At 45.6% G+C, this 18,981-nt stretch overlaps 1 protein-coding gene across 1 annotated transcript in view; it reads left to right on the forward strand.

The window, feature by feature from the left end:
• LOC111156270 overlaps nucleotides 1–9,998 on the forward strand; it is a 36,729-nt gene extending 26,731 nt beyond the window's left edge. Inside the window, exon 25 of the mRNA XM_022517039.1 lies at nucleotides 9,285–9,998. Coding sequence (XP_022372747.1) covers nucleotides 9,285–9,289 — 5 coding nt within the window. The 3' untranslated portion in view covers nucleotides 9,290–9,998. The remainder of the gene's footprint in view (nucleotides 1–9,284) is intronic.
• Nucleotides 9,999–18,981: the final 8,983 nt, after the last annotated feature.

Below are 18,981 nucleotides of genomic sequence, written 5' to 3' on the forward strand. Positions count from 1 at the left end.
GGAACAAACTAGAAGTCAAAACTACAGATCAGCAGCGATTTTGAAAAGCCGCTCGCCAACTTCGCTGATCAATTTCCAGACGTAGGTTAAAATACGGTGGTTGGATAAAGAATGTTTAACCTCCAGAGTCTCCTAGCCCTTCAGTCAGCTGAACCTATAGGCTAAAATATTCCTCTCAAAATCATCAGGGAAACCTGAGGGAAGAGGACACCAAAAAATAGATTTCATCAAGGTTAAAATTATTCTGTGAAAGACCTTCTTTAAGACTGTGGAAAGACAAAGAAAATACAAGGCATATATCTGACACAAGACTCCTATCTTATATGTCAACTCAAATGTAACAGTTAAGAAACCAAAAAACAGAATGGAAAATGGGCAAAACCCCTGGAGACGTTTCACCTAAGAGGACATATGAGTGGCACACACAAAAAATGAGGAACAGTTCCAGCCCTCAGGGACATGAGACCACTACATACCGACTAGGACCGTTTTAAAAAAAGAATAACACCAAATACTGGCAAAAACATGGAGAAGCTGGTTCTTGTGTGTATTGCTGGTAGGAGAATGGGAAACGGTATAGTCACTCTGGAAAAAGGCTAAGCATGTGCTGACCACTTGTTCCAGCAACTGCATTCCTAGACCTTCGCCCCAGAGAAATTAAGAAACATGCTTCCGGCAAAAGCCTGTATGTGAGTATCCAAACACAGTATTTTAATAGCCCAGAACTTAAAACAACCAGAAGAGCCTACTTTCGGTACGTCCCTCTTCCCTGGGATCCTGCTCAGCAATGAAAAGGAGCATCCTCTTTTTTTTTTTTTTTTTTAATTTGACAGCATGCACAAGCAGGCAGAGAGAGAGAGGGAGGAGGAGGCTCCTCGTGGAGCAGGGAGCCTGATGTGGGGCTCGATCCCAGGACCCGGAGATCGTGACCTGAGCCAAAGGCAGATGCGCAACGACTGAGCCACCCAGGCGCCCCAGAAAGGAACACACTCCTGATACGGGCAACAACTCAGATGACTCTTGAAAAAGAAAGCCAGACTCAGAAGGTCACATGTTATCAGATTTTGTTTTTATAACATCCTGAAAATGACCGGTTGTAAAGATGGAGAGTAAGTTAGTGGCTGCTGGGGGTCAGGGTGGTGGGGGAAGGAGCGGTCATGGCCACCACCCTGCGGTGGCACAAGGGAGATGTGTGTGCTGGTAGAAAGAATTCCGGCTTCTGATGGTAGAAGTAGTAACACGAGTCCACGCCTGGGATGAGAGGTCAGAACGACATAGATGCATTTCTACCAACGTCCGTTGCTGGGTTTTGATATGGTACTAATAAAAATGGAAGATGTGACCATGGGGAGGAACTGAGAGATACACAGGCCCGCTCTGTACTTCCTACCGTTGAACTTTCTGTAAATCTATCATTATTTCAAAACAAGAAGTTGTAACTGTGACACACTAGGGCCAGATTGCAACAGGCAAGTCGTAATCATTGCCCATCCCTGTTCCAGAAGAGAAAAAGAAAACCTTTCTCTTCGCATTTTGATGAAGTAGGATGATATGAACATCCCACAAGAACAATAAAGGAAGAAGCCCAACAGTGCCCTCGGGTACGGAGGTCACGGACACAGCAATGAGCCAAACCCAACAATCTGTGGGATCCGAGGGACATACTGACGAAGGGAGATCGTGCAGAAGGCTTCCGGCAGGCTAGCTAATAATGCGTTGGAAATACCTCGATCAAAATCCAGAGGAGGGCAAGTGACATTGGCAAGATGGCAGGCCTAGAAGCCCAGACCCTCGCTCCTTCTTGGAAATACCCAATGCATAATAAAATGGACCACAGTACTCTGTGACAACTCGAAAAGCAGCAGCAGCAGCCTCCAAATGGGCACCCAACCAGGAAAAGGCTGAGGACAAGACAGTAGGGAGCCCTGGGGTGGTCTCTGCTTGCCTGTTCCAGTACGGTTTCAAGTAAGCCAGCCCGTCCCGGACTCCGTCCTCGGGGTGGAAGGAAAAGTGGGGAACTTGGCTTTTGATGTTTGGACGTACCTGGGGGCTGCCAGAGGGCTCGGGGTGCTGGAGAGAATGGTGGCAGAGTCTGGACGTCGGGATTGAAGTTGCTGAAAGCGGTTATGGGTACCCGTCTGCGCCGGAGGGGGCTTCAAGGAGTCTGCAGACCCCCAGGGGGCTCGGGGCGAGATGACGGCTAGAGGAGTGCAGTGCTGTATCCAAACCCATAAGCAGCAGGGGTGAGGCTCCGAGGGAAATTAAGATATATAAAAGCAACTGGGTGTTCTGGGGGTGTGGAATTAAAGCATACACACAGGCCCAGGGGAGACACAGCCGTTGCAAGAACCCTGTGCCTTTCCCCCGGGCTGATCCGTGAAGATCTTCCCCTGGGCGGGGACAGTCTGCAAAGACTAGGAGAGGTGGCGGTTTTTTTTTTTAAATGCCGTTTTCAACCAAAGATGACCAGACCTACAAAGCAACCAGGAAGGAGGGCCCATTCAAAGGAGTACAGAAAACCTCCAGAAACCAACATCCAGGGTACAGAGGCCTCTCGGACCTTCATGGCAGACACTTTAAAACCACCCTCCAAAATACCCTCCATCACCTGAAGGAGAAGGCAGGCAGACGACTAAATGCTGCGAAGAAAACCAAGTACAAGCAGGAGAATTTCAACAAAGAGAAACTGTAATAACCAAATTCTGGAGGTGAAAAGTCCAGTAACTGATTTCATGCTGACTGCGGAAGACTGGCTTTTGATCTGAGGACACACACAGGTTGAAAGCCGAAGGATGGAAAGAGATCTTCTCTACAAAGAGTAACCAGGAGAGAGCAGGGGGAGCTGTGCCGATATCGGAAAAATCAGATTTAAGGAAAAAAAAAAAAAAACTGTTACAAGGGACAGGAAAGGACATTATGTGACAGTAAAGGGGTCAGTTCTCCAAGAACAACAATTTTAAGTATAAATGCATCAGGTATCCGAGCTTCTCAGTATCAGAAGCAAAGAGGGACAGAATCGAAGGGGGAAAAAGCGTTCTCCACTGAGGGCACCTGGGGGGCACAGTCGGTTAAGCCTCTGCCTTTGGTTCAAGTCACGATCTCAGGGTCCTGGGATGGAGCCCCGCATCGGGCTCTCTGCTCAGTGGGGAGTCTACTTCTCCTGTCTCTCTCCCCCAATCATGTTCTCTCTCTCAAATAACTAAAATCTTAAAAAAAAAAAAAAATAGTTCCACATTGAGACCTTCAGCCCTCCCAACCCCCCCACCCACTTTCAACCATGGATGGAACCAGAAAGATGATCACGAAATGAATGGCGAATTTGAGCAGCATGGCAGATCAACTGGACCTAAAAACACGCACAGCACTCCACCCAACAGCCACAGAATATGTAATTTTCTCAAGTACACATAGAACATTCTCCTGAACAGACCATATGTTATACCACAAAATAATTTTTTTTTAATTAAGATTTTATGTATTCATTTGACAGAGAGAGCACAAGCAGGGGGAGCAGCGGAGGGAGAGGGAAAAACAGGGAGCCCGATGTGGGGTTTGATCCTTAGAACCCTGAGATCATGACCTGAGTCGAAGGCAGATGCTTAACCAATGCCCCCACAGAATAAGCCTTAATAAATTTTTGAAAACTGAGATCCTAGAAACTTGCAACTAGAAATCAGTAGCAAGTGGAAAATGGGAAAAATCAAAAATTGTGCAAAATTAAACAACATACTCTTGACCAATGGGTCAAAGAAATCACAGGGTAAATGAGCAAATATCTTGAAAACATGATGAAATTAAAAAAAAAAAACACAAAACCAAGATATTTAGAGAAAGCAATGCCAAGAAGGAAATTTATATTCTTTTCCTGTAAATACTTACATGAAAAAAGATCTCAGATCAACAACCTAACTTTAACACCTTAACAAATTAAAAAAAAAAAAAAAAATGAACCCAAAAATAGTAGGAGGAAATCACAGATTCAGAGACTATCAAAAGTTTTTTTTTAAGATCAATAAAACTGACAAAACTTAGCTAGATTGGCTAATTTTATTTATTTATTTTTAATATTTTTATTTTTTTGGCTAATTTTATTTATTTTTTTTAAAATATTTTTATTTATTTATTTGACATAGAGAGAGAAGCAAGAGCGAGCACAGGCAGACAGAGGGGCAGGCAGAGGCAGAGGGAGAAGCAGGCTCCCTGCCAAGCAAGGAGCCCGATGTGGGACTCGATCCCAGGACGCTGGGATCATGACCTGAGCCGAAGGCAGCTGCTTAACCAACTGAGCCACCCAGGCGTCCCTAGTTTTAAAAAGAAAGGATTAACCTAAAATCGGAAATGAAATAGAGGAAATTGCAGCCAATTTTTACAAAAATAAAAGGGACTGGGGAGCCTGGGTGGTTCAGATGGTTAAGCATCTACATTTGGCTCAGGTCATGATCCTGGGGTCCTAGGATCGAGCCCCATATCTGACTCCCTGCTCAGCGGTGAGCCTGCTTTTCCCTCTCCCTCTACTGCTCCCCCTGCTTATGCTCTCTCCATTAAGTAAATAAATAAAATATTTTAAAAAAATAAAAATAGGGGTGCCTTGGGGGTTCAGTTGGTTAAGTGACTGCCTTCAGCTCTGGTCATGATCCCGGAGTTCTGGGGTCGAGTCCCACATTGGGCTCCCGGTTTGGTGGGGAGCCTGCTTCTCCCTCTCCCTTCCCACTCTTGTGCTGTTTGGCTGTCTCAAATAACTAGATAAAATCTTTAAAAAAAAAAAAAAAAGATTTTAGAAGTACTATGAACAACTGTATGGCAAATGGACAACCTAAATGAAATGGTTAAATTCCTAGAAACCTGTAACTTGCCAGGACTGAATCATGAAGAAGTAGAAATCCAAACAGCCCTGTAACTAGTGAGAGGATTGAAACAGTAACTAAAAACGTCCTCACAAAGGAGGAAAAAGAAAGAAAAAAAAAAATCCCAGTCTTCACTAGTGGAGTCTACCAAGCATTTAAAGAATGAAAAGCAATCCTCCTCAAACGCTCACAAAACATGAAAGAGGGAATATGTCCAGATCCCTATGAGGCCAGAATTCCCGCCATACCAAAGCCAGAGAAAGACACTTCAAGAAAAAAACACACACACACACAAAAAAAACTAGAGACCAAGATCCCTGATAAATAGGGTAATATAGATGCAAAATCCTAAAGAAGAACAAAGACCAGGAAGAGTACGAGCCAACAGAAGTCAAGAGAGCATTGGGAGGGGTTATACACCACAACCAAGTGTGATTTATTCCTGAAATGCAAGGGTGGGTAAACATAGGAAAATTAATGTATAACCCATTCCCAGAATGAAGGTCAAAAACCACATGCTTGTCTCTGTTGATGCAAAGAAAACATCTGAACAAAAATTCAGTATCCTTTCATGATAAAAACACTCAGCAAACAGACTAGGAGGAAACCAGCTAATAAAAGGCACGCTCGAGAAGCCCACAGATAACATATCTGATGGTAAGAGGCCGAAGGCTTTTACTGAGATCAGAACTAAGGCAGGGATGTCTATGTTGGCCTCTTATATTACATGCAGTATTAGGAGTACTAGCCAGAGTGATTAGGCCAGAAAAAAAAAATTAAGGCATCCAAATTGTTAAGAAAGAAATTATCTGTTAATTACTGTCTGTTCTCAGACAAAATGAACATGTAAATAGATACAAAACCTATGTCCCTGCAGAAAACCCTAAAGATGACACACATACATCCTCCATTAGAACTAATAAACTTGTCAAAGTCGCAGAATATAAAATCAACACAAAAACTGCAAAATCAATACAAAAACTTGCATTTCTATACACTAACCTAATGGAAGTGAGGAGAGTAAGTTTCATTTACGCTAGTATTCAAAGAAATAAAATACTTGGAATAAACTTAACCAAGAAGCTGAAAGACCCGTATACTGCCAACTATGAAACATTGCTGAAAGAAGTTAAAGATACAAAGAAATGGGAAAATATCCCATATGAATAGATCGGAACACTTAGTATCACTAGGATGTCAATACTACCCAGGGTTCTATGGACTTAAAGGAAACCCCATCAAAATCCCAATAGCCCTTTCCTACAGACATTGAAAAAAGAAAAGTTGGGACACCTGGGTGGCTCCCTCCGGTCATGATCCCAGGGTCCTGGGATCGAGCCCCGCATCGGGCTCCCTGCCCAGCCGGGAAGCCTGCTTCCCCCTCTTCCACTCCCCCTGCTTGGGCTCCCTCTGTTGCTGTCTCTCTGTCAAATAAAATCTTTTTTTTTTTTTAAGATTTTTATTCATTTGACAGACAGAGATCACAAGTAGGCAGAGAGGCAGGCAGAGAGAGAGGAGGAAGCAGGCTCCCCACCAAGGAGAGAGCCCGATGTGGGGCTCGATCCCAGGACCCTGGGATCATGACCTGAGCCGAAGGCAGAGGCTTTAACCCACTGAGCCACCCAGGTGCCCCTAAAATCTTTTTTTAAAAAATCCAACCTAAAAATCATATGGATTCTCAAGGCCCCCCAAATAGCCAAAGTAATCTTGAAAAAGAACAAAGTTAGAGGTTTTACACTTCCTGGTATCGAACTTATAACGAACTTCTAACAAAGGTGCGGCAATCAAAGCACTACGGTACTAACACAAGATATACAGACCAGGGGAACAGACTAGAGAGCCCAGAAGTGAAGTAAACCCTTGTGACTTCTCACAAGATTGTCAAGACCATTCAATGGATAAAGCACAGTCTTTCCATCAAATAGTGGGCAATCAGTGCGGGGGAGGATGGGTGTCTACATCCCAAAGGATGACCTTGGACCTTACTTTATACCACATACGAACACTTGCTCAAAATAGACCAGATGTCGGGGCGCCTGGGTGGCTCAGTGGGTTAAGTCTCTGCCTTCGGCTCAGGTCATGATCCCAGGGTCCTGGGAACGAGCCCCGCATCGGGCTCTCTGTTCTGCAGGGAGCCTGCTTCCCCCTCTCTCTCTCTGCCTGCCTCTCTGTCTACTTGTGATCTCTGTCAAATAAGTAAAATCTTTTAAAAAAATGGATCAGATGTCTAAATATAAAAACTGAAAGCATAAAGCCCTCAGAATATAGGGGAAAAGCTTCATGACGTTGGCTCTGACGGAGTCCTTGGAGAGGCACCAAGGGCCCAATCATCTAAAGACAGACAAATTGCACTTCATCAGGGATAAACACTTCTGTGCACAAAAGGACAATCGACAGAGTGTAATATAAAGGCAGCCTATGGGATGGGAGAAAATCTTTGCAAATTTTATCTGATGACGGGTAAATATTCTGAATATATAATGAACTCCTGCAAACTCACCACCAACAGAACACCCTGATTAAGAAATGGTCGGTCGAAGGCGGGGCATGTGACCCTTGATCTTGGGGTCATGAGTTCGAGCCCCACATGGGGGATTACTAAAAATAAATTTGCAAATGTTAGAGAAAATGGTCCAAGGAACCGGAATAGACATTTCTCCAAAGACGACAGCCAGACAGCTGACAAGCATGTGAGATGTTCAGTATCGCTCATCGTCAGGGGAATGTGAATCAAAACCACAACAACCTATCTCCTCCCACCCATCAGAAGAGCTACTGTAAGAAAAAAAATTAGGAAGTAAGTGTTAGCAACGATGAGGAAAAAAATTAGAACTCTTGTGTACTGTGGATGGAAATGCAAAAAAAAAAAAAAAAAAGACTCAGCCATTCTGGAAAACATTATGATGGTTCCTTAAAAAATTAAACACAGAATCACCATAGGATCCAGCAACTCCCACTTCTGGGCACACACCAAAAGGAATGGAAAGTACGGACTCCAACAGGAATCTGTACCTCCATATTGTGATATATACAATATATAAAGTCCAGACCTTCTGACACTTACTACATATGGATGAACCCTGAGGATGTTATGCTCAGTGAAGGAAGCCGGTCACGAAGACCCATGTTCTCGGAGTCCACTTAGGGGAGGCACCTCGAGTAGTCACAACCATGGAGCCCAGGTCTCCAGCTGCTGGTAGAAGCGGCGGTTGAGGAGTTGTCGGTTAATGGGAACAGAGTTTCAGTTTTGCAGGACGGAAAAAAAAAGTTCTGGAGCTGAATGGTGGTGTTGGCCGCACAGCACTGTGGATATCCTCAAGAGGGCTTGCCTGTGCCCTTGGACACAGTGATTAAATTTTTTTACATGAAAGAACGTTTATGGAGCACCCGCTCCACGCTCGGCATGGTGATAGGCCAGTCAACACTATACTCCTGAACGAGGGGATGATAAGAGACAAACACACTTAAGGAGCCAGAAATCTAAGCGCAAGAATGAGCTCAGACCGACAGACACCCAGACACGCGGGAATTCACGACTGGGTTTATGGGACACAGACCGTATGTTTTGGCAGGAAGCTGGAAAGTAGTTTAAGAGTGCTTCTTATCTGGAAAAGAACCCAAAATCTCTGGAGAGGACAGAAAAGGCACTTAATGGAGTTCTCTCATGTTCATATTTTTAAAGAATTTCAACCCAAGGACCTCCCTGAAGCTGGTGTTTGGTGTCTAGCCTTTACCGTCCCGGGCGGGTGGGGACACATCAGAAGCCCTCTGAGGTCGGCAGCCAGAAAACATACGCCGTCCCTGCTTCTGCTGCATGCTCTCTCAGCAGCCCCACTCAGGCCAGACACAGTCAAGGACCAGAGATCTCCAAGAACGTTTCAAACTCACCTGCTAATGGCGACTTGCCTAGGGAGGGGCAGAGGGGCCGTCCCTTCTCAGTTGACGGGATCCACACTTCCATGTGAGCCAGAGGTGCCGGGGTGAGCCTGTGTTGCTCTAAAGTAGAGGGAAACCACACAGAGGTCACCAGATACTCTAGATCCATCTGACTGTCCCTGCCGCTTTGGTGCCCTGGATCCCCTCTCCTTATCCTTCAGGAGTCAGCTCAGGTATGACCCCCCCTGAACTTCCCTTTACCCCGATTTGGGTTTGGGGCGTCCCCTGTGCTCCCAAAGCCTTGGGTGCTGGGGTCCAGCCCCCTGGCCGGGCTGGGAACTCCAGGGTGGGGACAGGGTGGGTGGAGAAACCGGATCTTGGTTCTGTGCCTCACAGGTGTAGGGAATGACGGCCGTAACTCCTGCTCTTTTCCAAAGGGGGAGGGGTCCTTTTAAAAAAGGCCGCCCCCCCCCCCGGGGCCTGACAATGCTGGGGCTACCAAAAGGCGCCCCCCCTCCATCCTCTGGGCACCCAGCACAGCCCGGCCTCCTCTTCTCTTTACAGTTTGAGACTGTGCCTAGGCCAGCACCAGCGGCCCAAGATTTCAGCCTCCTTCACCTTCTCCCACCAATCCCAGCTCCTCGGCAAGGCCGGGATCCTTGGCTGGGCCAGAACCATTAGCATGAAACAGCAGCGGGTGGCGACCACAAGTGCTCCAGATACAGCAAGGGAGGCTCCGAGTTGAAGATTTCAAAATACTTCTGGGGACCATGAAGCTCCCAGCTGGTCTGGAGGATTCTTTATGCCTTCCTCGATACCTGTGCTCTCTGCAGGACACAGCCTGGCCCCCTGGCCCCCGCCTCTGCAAAGGGAACTCCATTCCAGCAACTGTCCTTGCCCTAGATGTTTTTCCTTGTGCTTGGCTGCTCGGGCTGAGGCCTCCATGGTGTGAGCCTGGCCTGCCCTGAGGTCTTCCTAGCTTGGCACTGGCTTCCCTGGCCCTCTGCGGTATCTCCCTTAAGACCCGAGGCTCCTGGAGGGGGACTGATGGTCCCCAATTCCTTCAGCATAAGCCTGGTGGGAGAGAGTCCCTCTTCGGGGTAAACACTGGATCTGGAACAGAACTGTTTTTCGAAGCCTCCTTTTTGAGGGGCTGGTTCCCAGAGATACCTGCTGGGGGCACTCAGGCCCCAAGGTTATAGCCTTCAAAGCTGTTCACTTTCTTTGGGAAGGCAAACCTATCCCTTGAATTTTTGACTGAAAAATAAATCTGGCAGAATCCGCAACACATCCACTGGATGGATGGGACTAACCGTCCACAGGAATGATGGGGGAGACTGTGAGATCTGCCCTCCAGGAGGAGCCCCCCCCCCCCCGCCACCAGGCCCTCTGCACACAGATTCCTAAGATCCTGATTCCAGAACAAAGGGCAAAGCATCAGACACTAGGAACGGGTCAACCAGAAGGTCAGATGCCAGATACGGTTGTCCCGGCCTCCCCACACATAAATAATACTCAGCACACAGCAGGTGCTCAATAAAGTTTAGAAGAAGGAACTCTAGAGAGTCAGAGAGTTTTTTGAAGATGGCGCGAACAGGGCCAGCCCAGTACACTCCCACGTGCTGGAGGGAGGTGGGAGGGGAGCGGTGTTCTGATTTGTTGAGTGTGGGCTATGCTGTCATGGGCTACAACTGAAAGACCCCAGAGTCCAGGCACGACTCTTTGAAAGATGTGTGACCTTTTCTTAGACCTTAGAGTAGCCCAGGGAAGCCTGCGTGACCCCATGTAATGAAGAAACGGGCTCGAAGAACCCAGCAGACTTACACGAGGTCATCCAACCGCCCGACGGCCAGGCTGGTGCTGATGTGGGCCCCACTGGACCCGCAAGGCTACCAGCATCAGTCACCACCTCCTGTGTTCCAAGAGCTGTGCTCATAGTCTACCACAGACATGAAGAGAGCCAAGTGCACTTTCGCCCTGTCCCAAGACACCTTCGTAGTGCTTACTCATTTTTCCTGAGTCCACATTAAAATGTCCCCATCAGCCATGTCACACGTGGTCAGAAATGCACCCCGGAGGTGCATTCGGCCCAGAAGGAGGAGGAAGGAACTGGACTTCACAGTGGAAAGCAAATCACTGGAGTGTGGGGCAGGGGTTGGGGGGTGGGAGGGAGGCGGAGCAGTTCAGGGTTTGACGCACCCATGGTTTATAACCACGTGACCTCAGTTTCTAGATCTGCTCAAAGGATCGGTGATTTCCGGTCCAGACAGGATACTGCTGAAGGTTCCCAACCTGCATCCCACACTCTGTCCCCAGCCAGACACTTAGCAGGATAACGGCAGTGGGCTAGGCACGCGCCCAGACCCCAAGGGGTAAGCGCGGTTCTCCTTTCTGAAGGCAGATTTGACAACGCCCACACTTTGCAATTTGGGGCACGTGGCTGGGTGTGCACCCACACGTGCAGGATTCAGAGAAGGATGGATGGGACAGGGAATGATTCCATTAGAAATACCTGGAAACAGGGCTACAGCATATAAAGAGCAGGTCCAAAGAAAGTTTTTTTTAAAAATCTAGTCTCCATGGAGTGATTTGGTAAAGGAGAAAGGTGACATCAGAAGAGAAATACAGCTAAGGGGTAAACATTAAGCAGAAAATTTGATTTTACTGGGGACCAAATGCAAATGAAAACAACAATGGTCATTTTGTTCCGCTGCAGAGGAGGTAATGAAGTAATAATACCCAGAACCAGTGAGGCTGTGGGCAAAGCCAAAGCCCTCCGATTCTGTAACTGATAGTATTAATTTGCTTTTCTTTTTTTTTTTTTAATTTGACAGATTTTTTTTTTTTTTTTTTTTTTTTTTTTAAATTTGACAGAGATCGCAAATAGGCAGAGAGGCAGATGGGAGCGGTGGCGGGGGAGCAGGCTTCCCGCTGAGCAGAGAGCCCGATGCAGGGCTCCATCCCAGAACCCTGGGATCATGACCTGAGCTGAAGGCAGACACTTTAACCCACTGAGCCACCCAGGTGCCCCTTAGTAGTGGGTTCCTAATGTCTTTTTAAAACCATTCATTCCTTTGACCTAATAAGCCCCACCTCTGAGACTTTATCCAAAACCAGGGAGGAGGGGAAACAGGAATGATTCCCAAGAATTTCCAAATAACTTCATTATTCAAAATGATGAAAAATTAGAGATGGCTAACAGGGAAATGATTTTTTAAAGCTGTGGTCTATTAATCTGATACACTATCTCGGACTCATTTATCAAGAAGTCCAGCATAGGGTAATATATTAACATGAAGAAAAAGATTAGCTTCCAAGTCAAGCAGAAGGCAGGACCGCACAAATATTTGCACTAAGAATGACCGCATGTGGGCAAGGACTGGTAGGGATACATCAAGTATCCCTGAAATGGAAACAGCTCATATAGGAAGAGGGATCACATTGTAGGTGATCGTTTTTCTTTTAAAAATTCCTTTTGGGGGCGCCTGGGTGGTTCAGTTGGTTAAGCATCAGACTCTGGGTTTTGGCTCAGGTCATGATCTCAGGGTCCGGACTGAGTGGGACATGGAGGCTGCTGGAAATTCTCTCTTTCCCTCAGCCTCTCCCCCGACCCCACATGCTTCCTTTCTTCCTCTCTCTAAATGTGACTCTTGATCCCCGGGTCGTGAGTTTGAGCCCCACACTGGGTGTAGAGATCACCAAAAGGAAAAATAAACATCAGTGGCACCTGGGTGCCTCAGTCAGTTAAGCCCTAACTTGACCTCAGCTCAGGTCTTGATCTCAGGGCCATGGGTTCAAGCCCCGTGTTGGGCTCCACGCCTAGCATGGACCTATTAAAAAATTTTTATTTACAGGGGCGCCTGGGTGGCTCAGTGGGTTAAGCCTCTGCCTTCGGCTCAGGTCATGATCTCAGGGTCCTGGGATCGAGCCCCGCATTGGGCTCTCTGCTCAGCGGGGAGCCTGCTTCCCTCTCCCTCTCTGCCTGCCTCTCTGCCTACTTGTAATCTCTATCAGATAAATAAATAAAATCTTTTTTTTTTTAAAAATAGATACCTTGGTATGATGCTGTTTGTCCCAGAGAATTTTAGAAACTGAAAAGAAGGGAGAGGAGAATGGAAAGATGGTGTTTAATGAGTATAGAGTCTCAGGGAAGATGAAAACATTCTGGAAATGGGTAGGGATGATAGTTGTCCAACACCGTGAATGTGTCTGATACCACTGAATGAGACATTTAAAAATGGCATATTTTAGGTTATGTGCATTTTACTGTAGTAGAAAAAAATAGGAAGGAAAACACAGGCTCGAAGGACTTTTTTTTGTTTCTGAAATCAGACAGGTTGGGGGTAGCCAAGAGTGGCACACGTTTATAGGAACAGAAGCTAGAGGGAGAGAGGGAAGCTGGAGACAGAGGAGGGTGAGGAAGAGGGAGGAGGAGGCAGGGGACCCCTTCCTACTGGAAGCTGCTTTCTGTGGTCAGAGAGAATAACACGCAGGTCATTTCTTGGAGGAAGCTCCTGGAGGAGAGGGAAAAAAAAAATGTTTACGCTCTACCAATCTTGGGTTCTGTGGCTGGGGTCCCGTCAATTATGCTGACGAGAGACTGGCAAGAGGAAAGGAGAAGTTTATTAGTGTGTGTTTCAAGCATGTACACGGGAGAACCTGCATGAGTAATGGAGAGAGAGAGAGAGAGAGAGAGCGTTAACAAGAGAACGACACAGTTTTCAAGAAGAGACAAGTCAAAGGAGAAGGCTGAGCTTCTAGAGGCAGAACATGGAGGGAAGGTGTAAATACACAGGGGAACTAACTAACAGGGTTTGTTATGTGGATGCCTTTGGTGATCCTAAGGGACTGGAGTTCTCTCTCCGGATTAGCCTATACCCTTCTGGGAAGGGAGAGAGGGAGTCAGCTTTATAAATTTAGTCCTGCGAGGGGCACCTGGGTGGCTCAGTTAAATGTCTGCCTTCGGCTTGGGTCATGATCCCAGAGTCCTAGGATCAAGCCCCCCATCGGGCTCCCTGCTCAGCGGGAAGCCTGCTTCTCCCTCTCCCACTCCCCCTGCTGTGTTCCCTCTCTTGCTCTCTGTCAAATATATAAATAAAATCTTCAAAAAAATTTTTTTTTAGTCCTGCTCTAGGCCAATAGGGGAAGAGCGACAAGCTTTTCCTGTGTCTGCTTTTTCCCAACTGCCTTCAGCATCAAACTCTTTGGGGCATATTTTCAGGTAGCACGTTCTGCTGCCCTTTGCCTCTGTAAGTCCTGTTCTTGCCACCTGCGGGGCTTCTGACCAAATTAAAAGCATATAAAGTCTGTGTGTGTGTGTGTGTATATAATTATATATATATATTTTTTTAACAAATCTAGTCTCTATGAGATGAAACCTGAGTTTTACAACAGAAGGGGGCCAAGGCAAAACAGCTTATTTGACCATTGTCTAAGTAAGCAGGAAACTGACCCAGTCAACACACAACTTGGGAAAAACCATGGGAGCTTTCATTACCTAACCTCAGTTCTCCATTATTCTTTGAAGAGAGGGAAGGGGTAGAAGCTCTCTGGCCAGGACTTCCTCCCTCAGGAGAGGAGCAGAGCCGATCCTTGGCCGCTGAATGCAGAGGACGCATTCCAGGGACTTCCTGCTGCCTGGGATGGGGGTGGTGTGCTCTAGGAGATGATGTATATCTTAGCCTACTCCTCTAAGAACAACTTGGAAGAATGTAGCATTTCCTGAATGTAAAACTTTTCAAAAAATTAATTAAGAGAAAAATGGTAACCTTAAGTCAACTTAAGACTTGTCTTATTTGGTAGTGGGGAAGGGGGTTTACGCTCATCAAGACAAGAAAGGGGCTGTCAAGGCCACAGTCTAGGCAAGCAAACTTGAAAACCTAGAGGAGACAGATTTTCTGGGGGCTGGGGAGAAGTACGGACAAGAACATGAAGGTGTTTAGAACAAGTCTCCCCAAAATGTACAACTTTGGCTCGGACTACTTTGCCCTGAAGACAACTGAGATCCTGCAAGTTCAAAAGAATGTTGCCCCTCCCCTAAGTACCCAGAAGAATCTAAAATGAGGGCTCTTTCCCAGAATGAGAGCTATTACCAGAGATAGAGTTTATCCGCAGGATCCATCTGTATGGCAGGGCAAACATCTCATTACCAAACATCTCTTCTTATTGGTCTACAAATGCCCTCCTCCCCCTTTGAAGCCCCAGACCCACCTTCCCATCTCTTAGCTTAGGACAGCATATAGACCTCTTTTTTCCTTTCTGTCTTTGAACCCCTCCTCTGTATTCCTGTGGATTTCCATATGTACCAGATTAAATTTGGTTTCGTCCTGTTAACCTGTCTCGTGTCAATTTAATTCTTAGACCAGCCACAAGAGTCTGTGAAAGGTAGAGGAAAACTTTTCCTCCCCAACATACCAAAAAGGGAAGATAGCTATACCCGAAGAAACTTGGGAAGGCTGTTGCAGACATACCACCGTTTCCCCAAGCCCCGTGGTGGGAGGGGAAGGGAGAAACCGTAGGTGTGGATCCATTCCCGGGTGAAGGGAACCAACCTCAAGTCAACCCTTAGGGATGCTCCTAATGCTATTTAAATTTAACCAACGCCTAGAGGAGGAAGGAACACTTCCAAATTCTTTATTATGGACATCGATATTGAAAGCCAACAATTACAGCACAATAAAGGAAAACCATAGACCAACTTTGCTTACATAAAAATCAATGGAAGGCAAAGAGGGGAGCCACCTGTGGCGACTGCCCCTTGGTAAGAGAAGTCATCGCTGCAGAACCCCAGCTTAACAACATGCCAGTGTGCCTCTCAGCATTTTCTAGCAGGTCAGCCCTTTGCTGGCAGTTATCACCCTGTGTCTCCATGAATATGGCTCAATGAACTGAATCAAGACGGCGAAGGGGATATTTAGGAGGCCTAAATATCATCGGGTCCCAGGAGTTCAGCTAGATAGTTATCAGACCATTTTGAGCACCTACAAACTCAACAGGAGAGCGAAAAGAAGAAGAGCCACAATTCTAGGAACAGAAAACCAACCACTTTCTGGAAGGTAGGACACGCAGGGAAGTGAATCCGAAGCGACGGGAAGACAGACCGTGGTGGGGAGGGGTCAGCTCCCGGCAAGCGGTGGAGCAGTGGAGCACAAAATCGGAACTTGTAGAAGTCTGCTCCACTGAGGGATGTCTCTCCAGAGCCTAAGCAGAAGGTGGTGCCCTCATGGGGACAGTGTCATCTCAGGACACAGAAGACCAGGGGTGCCTAAGGGTAGCAGAGCTCCCAGGCATCAGAGCGGGGAAGCCAGATGCAGAGATGGAGCCGAGCAATGGGCTCTCAGCTCAGGGTTACCTTAAACTGTGATTAACAGCACAGTTGGTCCACTGCTCTTGGGGCATGGACCCCACAAGTGGCAGATCTGGGGAGACACCTTCCTTCCTCCTCCAGGAGGAGCAGTGCGGGAGTGAGAAACAGGAATCAGCTGGGTTTGGAGACTCCAAACGGGGCCGTGCACGAGAGACAGAAATGCTCGGTCACAGGCTGGGTGAGCTCAGAGTGTGGCCAGAGACCCGGGAGATGGGAGGGAGTGACTGTTTTTCTCTGAGGGTGCACTGAGGAGTGGGACCCTGAGCTCTTGGCTCCTCCAGGCCTGAGACTGGGAGGCCACCATTTTCATTCCCATCCTCCAAAGCGGTACAGAAAGCATTCAGGGATAAAAGCTACTGAGAGAACCCAAGAGCAGATTACTTAGACTGGCCCCTGGCAAGGGTGGCGCAATTCCACCTCGGGCAAAAACATTTGAGAATCATGCAACAGGCCCTCCCCCCAGAGGATTAGCAAGAACATCCAGCAAAGACCAAGCTCACCAATCAATGAGAACTGCAAAACTTCAGAGCTATGGGAATTCATGGCTTTTTTCCCCCCCATGATTCTTTACTCTTTTCAGTTAGATTTTTAAAATTTTTTTCTTACTGTATTTTTTAAAATTTTCCCTCTTTCCTGTTTTAACATTTTAACTATTTTATCTTATCAATACCTCTTTAAAAAATCTTTTTAAATTTTTGTTATAGTCATATTCTATCCCTTCATTATATTTCACCTTATTTTTTGTACACTTTTCTTTCCTTAAAATTTTGGGATACAGTTTCTTCTAAGAGATCAAAATATACCCTAAATCTACAGAATGGCTTTGTTCTAGGCTCCAGACTGATCACCTTTTCTTTTTTTAAAACCAATTTCTTATGTTATCAATTCTTTTTAGAATCTTTTTAAATTTATATCTTTACAGTCATATTCCATCCCTTCATTGTGTTTACCCTTGTTTGTTTGTGTGTGTGTGTGTGTGTGTGTGTGTTTCTCTTTAAAATTTTGGGAGGCAGTTCCCTCTAACAGACCAAAATACACCCATAATCAAGTGTATGGCTCTGTTCTATTCACCAGTCTAATTTACATATATATACATTTCTTTCTTTCTTTTTTTTCTTCCTTTCTTCTCCCGCCAGTTTTGGGTCTCTTCTGATTGGATTAGTGTCTATTTTTCTGGGGTCATTGTTATCCTTTTAGTATTTTGTTCTCTCACATTCATCTATTCTCATATGGATAAAATGAAAATGTGATAGAACTCAAAAAAAAGAACAAGAGGCAGTACCAACAGTTAGGGACCTAATCAATACAGACATTAGTAATGTGTCAGAAATAGAGTTCAGAACGATGATTATCAAGGTGCTAGCTGGGTTTGAAAAAAGCATGGGAGATACTAGAGAATCCCTTCCTGGAGAAATAAAAGAACTAAAATCTAACCAAGTTGAAATTAGAAAAGCTACTAATGAGGTGCAATAAAAAACGGAGGCTTTTACTGCTAGGACAAATGAGGTAGAAGAGAGAATTAGTGATATAGAAGACCAAATGATGGAGAACAAAGAAGCTGAGAAAAAGAGAGACAACTACTGGACCACAAGGGGAGAATTCGAGAGATAAGTGATACCGTAAGACCAAACAATATTAGAATAATTGGGATCCCAGAAGATGAAGAAAGAAAGGGCAAAAGGTATATTGGAGCAAATTATAGCAGAGAAGTTCCCTAATTTGGCGAAGGGTACAAGCATCAAAATCCAGGAGGCACAGAGAACTTCCCCCCCCCAAAATCAATAAAAATAGGTCCACACCCCATCATCTAATAGTAAAACTTACAAGTCTCAGTGACAAAGAGAAAATCCTGAAAGCAGCTCGGGACAAGAAGTCCATAACATACAATGGTAGAAATATTAGACTGACGGCAGACTTATCCACAGAGACCTGGCAGGCCAGAAAGACTGGCATGATATATTCAGCGCACTAAACGAGAAAACTATGCAGCCAAGAATACTATATCCAGCTAGGCTGTCATTGAAAATAGAAGGAAAGATAAAAAGCTTCCAGGACAAACAAAAACTAAAAGACCAAACACCAAACCAGCCCTACAGGAAATATTGAAAGGGGTCCTCTAAGCAAAGAGAGAGCCTAAAAGTAACAGACCAGAAAGGAACAGAGACAATGTACAGTAACAGTCACTGTACAGGCAATACAATTGCACTCAATTAATATCTTTCAATAGTTACCCTGAATGTAAATGGGCTAAATGCCCCAATCCAAAGACAGGGTATCAGACTGGATTAAAAAAAAAACAAAAAACAAAAAAAAACAAGACCCATCAATATGCTATCTCCAAGGAACTCATTTTAGACTGGAAGACACCTCCAGATCTAAAGTGAGGGAGTGGAAAACCCTTTACCGTGCTAGTGGTCATCAAAGGAAAGTGGGAGTGAATCCTTATATCAGATAAATTAGATTTTAAGTCAAAGACTGTAACAAGACATGAGGAAGGACACCGTATCATACTTAAAAGGATCTGACAAGAAGATCTAACAATGTTAAATATCTATGTCCCTAACATGGGAGCAGCCAACTATATAAACCAATTAATAACAAAATCAAAGAAACACATTGACAATAATACAATAATAGTAGGGGACTTTAACACCCCCCTCACTGAAATGGACGGATCATCCAAGCAAAAGATTGATAAGGAAATAAAGGCTTTAAATGACACACTGGACCAGATGGACATCACAGATATCTTCAGAACATTCCATCCCAATGCAATAGAATACACATTCTTCTCTAGTGCACATGGAACATTCTCCAGAATAGATCACATCTGGGGTCACAAATCAGGTCTCAACTGGTACCAAAAGATTGGGATCATTCCCTGCATATTTTCAA

The sequence above is a fragment of the Enhydra lutris genome, unplaced genomic scaffold, assembly GCF_002288905.1.
Source record: "Enhydra lutris kenyoni isolate GAN:26980312 unplaced genomic scaffold, ASM228890v2 scaffoldscaffold45, whole genome shotgun sequence".
Lineage (NCBI taxonomy): Eukaryota > Metazoa > Chordata > Mammalia > Carnivora > Mustelidae > Enhydra > Enhydra lutris.